Source organism: Penicillium odoratum (assembly GCF_028828045.1).
Source record: "Penicillium odoratum strain IBT 22623 chromosome Unknown utg000002l_segment0_segment0, whole genome shotgun sequence".
Taxonomy (NCBI): domain Eukaryota; kingdom Fungi; phylum Ascomycota; class Eurotiomycetes; order Eurotiales; family Aspergillaceae; genus Penicillium; species Penicillium odoratum.
The window spans coordinates 52,064-59,587 of NW_026643144.1; the positions used below are offsets into that span (position 1 = coordinate 52,064).

The 7,524-nt window shown below is 41.8% G+C and overlaps 1 protein-coding gene across 1 annotated transcript; it reads left to right on the plus strand.

Annotated features, from left to right (window-relative positions):
• Positions 1 to 5,559: 5,559 nt before the first annotated feature.
• Positions 5,560 to 6,762, plus strand: N7520_002067 (3-hydroxyacyl-CoA dehydrogenase family protein; the record flags this gene model as incomplete). Its single annotated transcript, XM_057136002.1, has 6 exons — positions 5,560 to 5,664; positions 5,737 to 5,922; positions 5,968 to 6,133; positions 6,191 to 6,211; positions 6,264 to 6,390; positions 6,459 to 6,762. 6 exons carry the CDS (start codon positions 5,560 to 5,562, stop codon positions 6,760 to 6,762), a joined length of 909 nt encoding a protein of 302 aa, XP_056998688.1.
• Positions 6,763 to 7,524: the final 762 nt, after the last annotated feature.

A 7,524-nucleotide genomic window follows, 5' to 3' on the forward strand; every position in this document is an offset into this window, starting at 1 on the left:
AGGTAAATGAAGTTCATATCAGGTTCCATGTGGTGATATAGAGTTGAATGTAAAGGCTGAATATATACGTAACAATAACTATCTTAATAATGTATATCTATTCTAACCCTAGTTACTCAATGCAAATCGGTGGCCACCTAGACAAAGGCAATATCGTAATGCCCTAGAGTGCTTTTGCTGAGTGGGGTTTGAGTCATAATCGTAGAAGGTAAACGGACGATATGAAGCATTTTTCGTCTTCGATGACACTCATAGGCTCGCCCGCCATATAATCTTTATATACCTACTACTCGATATCTTACAGCTCCGATGGTTGTCCCTTGACAAAGCCTTTCTGGTAAAACGGCGATACTGGAGATTGGCGGCACACGACTAGTCTGTGCCATAACCCGCAAATGGGTAGGTAAAGTCAACCCGCAACCCGAACCCGCAAAACCCATGGGTTGGTCAAGTCAACCCGCAACCCGCCCCATGCGGATTGTGGGTTCGGGTGCGGGTTACCCACGCTAGCCCATTTTTGCATAAATTTTTGACACTATACCTAAAAAAGATGGATAAATCCAATTTTTTATATAATAAACCACTTTTATGTACAGTTTTATACATAAATTTCTATGTTTGTCCTGTTTGACGACCCATTGGGTAACCCATAAACCCGCGCGGGTTTCCCATCAGAACCATAGGGAGGATGGGGCGGGTTCGGGTGCGGGTTTCTGCGGGTTACGGCACAGCCTACACACGACATCGTCTCTTTGATAGTCGCCCAGCTGCAAAATGCCTCTCAAAAAAATGAAGGGTGGTCAGACAGTCGATGACCTATAACTCGACGGCTTTAACAACACATCGTAACAATTACTATACATATTACTGGATTATTCTCCCAGAAGCTGAGGGTGTGGTCTGAGATTCGGGGGTTAATTGTCTGATATGGAACGCCTACCTTTTGGATCACGATTAAAGCCTCGGACTTGTAAAACTCTCTTGATGTTACTCTTGCTACTTTGAATATTAGGAGATAATGTCAAGTGCCGCAAATTCCGCAATCAGTAACGCCGTAGCTACCTTTACCCGGTAGCTATTTACTGATTTCTTTCAACGTGTCTGCTAAACGATCCTATGCAGATTCCTAGCCACTAACTACGATTATATCGGAGTTTTTGGAAGTTTTTGAATTATTATGGAGTCGTGGAAACTAATGGTCGAAGGATGCTATATATGTATGCGCTCCTTAGGATCAGAGGTAACCTCGTCTTTACCTTTTTACGAAATCGGGTTCTTAAAGATAGTAAGTTCACTACTAGTATTATTCGCTCTTTTCAGGCGGCTCCAAGGCATCAATAAGGACGTCCTGTATAATGCAGAGGTAAGTGTTCCTATGACGCCACTTTCCGCCAAGAAACGAGAAACTGACGCCGAGTACCTTTCTAGGCCTGTCGGACGACAGTAACACTATGGCGCGCAGAACGTAGATGCATTCCAGACATCATCTTCCTACCTGCTTCAAATTTCGATAACGAGGCTCAGGTAAAGAGACTTGTCGTTTCGGCATGGCCCGTAATCTGGTTCCTGCCTCGAGAGTGGACGAGCTTGGCTTGATTCACCTCGTTCGAAATCATGCGTAGAGTAAGCCCTGGAACCCAGTTATCACTAGCTGCGTCCGTTTTAATCATGATATCTCTTAAATTTCCACAGTATCTGTCGGTATATCCCTATATAAGAACATATTAGCATCTGATAGATCACATTTCTGTGTATGTAATTTTGCGCTAAGCTGCGGATCCGGCGTATGGGATTCAGGGGTATTCTGAAGCTGATCTGAATAACAAACTATCATGCATGGATCAAGCAACCTTTGCTTTAGGAGCATGAACACTGTTCACCTAACTGTGTACATGGGACCTAGCTGGTGGTACCAACAGTATTCAACTCGTTATCTCTGGTTTACTACATCACCAGATATGCCACAAAAGAAGATAATCTCCAGGGCTGATTGTGGCAGAAGCTGCCTTATTGAAAAGCACATTGAAAGGGCACAGACTGCTCAATCAACAATCAGAACCGGCTTAAGACTTCGAGGGATTTCCTGCCCGACGATGATAAAAGCGACCTTTCGGAAGAGAAGGTGCGACTCTGCTGAGAACAAAATAACTCATTTTATCTGCAGAGAAGATATTTAGAGCTGCAATTTACAGTCAACGGAAACAGAATGTCTAAGTCTTCCCGGAATATACAACAAATTGAAGCACGTCAGAAGATTACAGCAACAAAGCTACCAATCTTTTGGAGGATCAACAAGCTCCCGCATTTTATTTTGAGTAAGCAGGCTCACTTCTTCAAGCATTTATCTTTCCCATTCAAGCCAGCCTACATCGTTCTTTAGTTTTAAAGCTTCTCTAGCTCGAAAGGCTCTTTCTCCTTAGCAACCAAAGCGAAGAACATTGGGATGGCGCTCCCTTCTATTATAGCTCAGAGATATTTATTAAGTCATTAGTTTGAGAGAAACATCAAACTATAAATACATTAACTAGAAGAATGAGTCGATCTGGAAATCAACTTAGTAAAGATACTGCGGGAACAACTCCAATGGCTCGAGCGTTAATTCTAAGTTACGGATGGCGTTCAAGTGCTTCTTATCGCACTTCGTTAACAGGGCGGCTAAGTTAGAGTTCTGGTCATTTTACCCATTCTCCTAGGAGTAGACCTTGGTCAGCGTTTTCTTGTTGCTGGTCACCACTAAGTGGTGATTCATCCCATTTCAGATATATTATAAACCATCTGGAAATGGATTAGATGTATTATTACTCCTTCGGGGCAACCAGGTCTTGTCTCCATCTATAGAAACAGGTGGCTGGAGTCATCATTAATCAATTAAGGTAGTATATACGAGATATCGTTCCTTTACTTCGGTAGTGCTCGCTCTGATGGTGCCATCGATAACTGGCGCCCTAGAGTATAGATTTCGACAGAAGACGGAGAAGGGCGCAGACAGGGACAATATGGATTTAAATTCGCCACTAAGCTCTCCTTTATAGCAATATAACTTGGTTGTCAGACTTTGGATTCAAAGAAAGGCAGAAAGATATGAAGGCAGAAATTATAAGTGTATATGTCGATTATTCGCCCTGCTGTGCCTTTCTTTGTCCTTCCCTGATGGCCTTGCTCTTAATATAGTCTAATATAGGTGCTGATCTGGCAATATTATACTCATGATCTCTATCATTGCCAATTTGCTTTCAATTATACATGATCGCCGAAGTTTTTATATTCGTGACCTAACGGATGCAAGAAGAAGGATGTTCTCTCTGTTTCGGAAGGGATTCATACAGGGTCAAATAGGAGCTTTGAAGTAAATTTCTCTACTCCCTTTAGGGACAATTACCGTCTCTAGAGTCTTACACATGCCTCGACCTTTCCTATTTCAAATAGTCTCTGATTACTTTGATGATCAATAGCACGCGCGTGATTTTTCCTAAAAGATATCCGAAGAAAGTCCTTGAGATTCTGCTTTCACTTAAACCAATTATTGGGACTCTTTTAATTATTGGGATAGCATAATAAAATGCGTTTAAGCCGTTTGTTCCAAGCTAGAAGTAACGATAATGCTGATTGTCGGCGCTCTTTAGAGCTGAGAACTTTTGGGCTGGATGGACTACCGGACTTACCTAGACTAACGGAAGATGCGTTATCAGATAGATTAGAGGATTTCATCTATACTAAAGAGTGCTTAGCTTGACTCTATGCTGACCTAGCTCGAAAAGACGGAGAGGCTATGAATTAATAAGCTCGATGTAGGTGTGTGAGAATAAACGCGTTATCAATGCCTAGCAATCCGTGCAGCTTAAGCTTAAAGCTATACCCTTTAAAAAAATGAGGGAAACAAACCCTGTCAACCAGGCATCGAGGGATTTTATGAGTAGCTGAGGGCTCTGTTTTGAAATTGATTCGATTTGTGTCTCCATTATCAAAGCTAATGTTCCCTTGTATTCTCGGGATTTGTCGAGGACGAGGTAATATGCTTAACATTGCGCTCAGGCTTAGAACGGTAATAAAAGTCTTAGCGAATCAAATAACTTGGTGCCTTCTCCAGATTGGCGCCTATGATTGAGTACTCAGTGGAACTGAACTATGCCTAATATTATGGCGTAAGCCACCGAATTAATAAGCAGAGCCTGGCGCACGCGCTTTCCAGTCTTTAGACAGCAGTATGCTCTATCATTACGCGTATATATTAGTTTCTGAATTTGAAGAAGCGTAAGTGTCAAAAAAGGGATAGCAGATTGAGTTCTATGTCCGTCCAATTTTGAGCTTGTTTTATTTAGCATTTCGCCACATGGATTGAAATGGCGGCTCTTCCTTGAGGATGAAACAAAAAATGTAAAAAGATGATTGCAAAATCCTACAGGAAGCGACGCCATCGCAGTTATTTGTGAGTGCGATATTGGTTGCCCTAAACGTATGTCAAGGAATGCCCCACGATGCTGGCGCGGCTAAAATTAAAACGGACACCCGTCAACGAATTGTAGGGCTTATTCGTGTGATATCCTGCGGTCATATACTAGCGGTGTGATGTTTTAAGATCATTTGCAGATACCTCTAGCGGTGTGGCGCGGTGCTACATATGATGAGTATGTGTGGCGGTGTGATGTCTTCGATACTCCATCAAGGCAATTGCGTTCGCTCTATTAGTTTTCAGCTTTAGAGATCTTTAGTCCTGATTACATAGATATAATGAATTTATATAGGTAAGGTTCTTGGGAAGTGAAGCTATCACTTGATATATTAGTAGAAGATAGTGCTATCAAAATCGTTGTAAGCAGCTGCGGGGATAAAGTGTTAAATCATTGCTTCATGTTCCTATTTTCTATATTAACTGGCGGGCGGACAGCCTTATACAAGCCGTCTAATCCCTATCATCTTATATCAGCTTCCGAGATTCTCAACAATACGAATAGGAATCCCATTATCATAAAAGTCTACACAATATATCCTTCCGACCCCTAATTTAAATACTAGCTGTTCATAGTCTACCAAGCTTCGAAGACCAGTGCCTATAGACTTTCGATGTCATCTTTTATATTTACCGTCTTTACTGATTTACGTATCATAACTACGTCTCATCTTAAGCTACATACAACAAAACTTATTTTCTTTCATGTAGCTTTAGACTTCATAATGCAGAAATCCGATTTAAGCGCGTAAAAGAGGCCTGTCACTGATTCTGGTTCACCTAACTTAGACTTGCGCACACACCATCTCGGATCCAAAGTGAAAAAGAGACCATCCAAATCAGGCAATGACGATCATTTGCCTTCAAAATCGAGAGTATGCGGAGGCCTGAGCCATTCATCGAGCGCAACTTATCACTTGAGTGGGAGGATGATCTCCGGCGGTGAGATAAATACTTTTTATGGTGATTGGTCATCTTTAAGTGGGAACTGAGGACACGGCCCGAATTCTCGCTATAAATATCTGCATTGAGCCTTCTTGGGGAATCATAACGAGAGCGCAATTCGCAACTTCCAGCCTCTTTTGTCACAAATAGGACAAGGAAGCCTGAAAATGAAAGGCAAAGTTGAATGCAATAAGAATGGTGATAGGCATCAAGCCGAGGGCTCTGTGGTGATTATCGGTGCCGGGACTCAAGGAAGACGGCTAGCTTATATGGTAATATTTAATTCAACACTTTTATCATGTCGAGAGCTTCAAATACTGATCAAAGAGCCCTTGACCGCACAGTGGTCAAAGAAAGGAGGGCCTGTTTCTCTTATTGATACGCAAGAGCAGCAACTCAAAGATGCGTTAAAATGCGTACAGATACTGCGAGAGGAAGCAAATGACCCTGCAGAATCTTGGGGGGAGATTACGGTCTCTCAAACTCCCCTATTGGAATCCTCGCTGAAAAATACGTGGCTAGTCATTGAAGTACGTTGACCGAAAATCGTTATGGCTATCGCTAAATGGAGACAGTGCGTGCCCGAGAGACTGCCGCTTAAGCAATATATCATCACCCTGATCGATAAACTTGCTCCAGAGAGGGTGACAATTGCTTCAAATTCCAGCAGCTATGGAATTAGTGAGATTCTCGTAGGACTCAACTTGAAGCACAAGAATCGAGTTTTGAGTGCGCACTGCTGTACGTTGAAAGAACTCTGACCTTATTTAAATGATGAGTTCGCTAAATGAAAATAAGACTGGCCCCCACAAATAACAGGTATGTGTAAATTGAACTTGTTGAATTGAACTTACATGTTCAACCCGGACAGCTATCGAGGTTATGGGTCATGACGAGACCGATGAGTTTCTCATCTCGTTGGTTTTGGATCGATGCAAAGTCCAAGGATTCTCTCCTTTCCATGTGAAGCAAACCTCGATTGGTTACATCTACAACAGGTACAGCTAGTCCAAGCTATCTAGCTCTTTGAAATTACTACATTACCGCTAACAATCAACCTGCGAAGAATCTGGGCTGCAATCAAACGAGAAACTTTGTTAGCACTCTCTGAGGGTGTTTGTACGCCTCGTGAAGTGGATGCCATTTTCAAAAATGTGTTAAAATCACCCAAGGGGCCTTGTGAGATGATGGACCTTGTTGGTCTGGATGTCGTACTTGATATCGAGAACCACTATGCTAGCGCACGAAGCGGGGTCCCCAGTGAACCGCGAGACTATCTCCGCAAGATGATTCAAGACGGAAATCTAGGTATAAAGAGCGGCCACGGATTTTATGATTATGAGGGTACAAACAGCGAAGACCACTCTTAAATCATGAGATGATCATTGAGATCAGCCACAACATGTATTCAGTTTGCCAGAACCCTTTTGTACGTGGGCCAATTCTTATATTACCATATGTCCATAGGAAGTCACGAAACGGTCGAGTGCCTTGGATTGACAAGGTCTATTCACCGATCTTAAGTCGCGTTGTGGCTGGTGGAGTAGCACCAGTCATTGACAGGTTACCAGTTCTGCTCTATTCCAACAGGTAAACTGTGACCGGGGACCACAACATCCCTAAAACTTCTAAATGGAGATGAATCTAGTATCAATTGAAAGCTTACTGTATCGAGATCCCCAAAAGATAACTCTTTTTCACGTTTTACTCAGAATTTGTAAAAGGTAAGCGTGACATATTAAAGTCGTCGATGATGATGATGTTTGCATTTACCCTCACCCCTCGTTTCAATGACGATAAGCAGGCTACCTCAACTATATCTATCCCTGTATGTACATGTAAGCTATATTATCTTATCTCCTATCTAGAATACTCAGATATAGAAACTTCAAATATAAATCATAGATACTATAGTAGGTATACTAGAATTTGAAGAGTAGAGTATATTTCTATAATACTTAGCTATCTATGTATATTAGTACAAATTATGAGGGATCCAATTCAATACATCTGACGAAGTCTTAGATTACCTTCTATATTATTATACTTTATACCGATTTTGTATATTTTAGTAAGACTCTTAACGAACTTACTAAGCCTGAACCTCTTGATATTCTACGTTTTCTATAGCA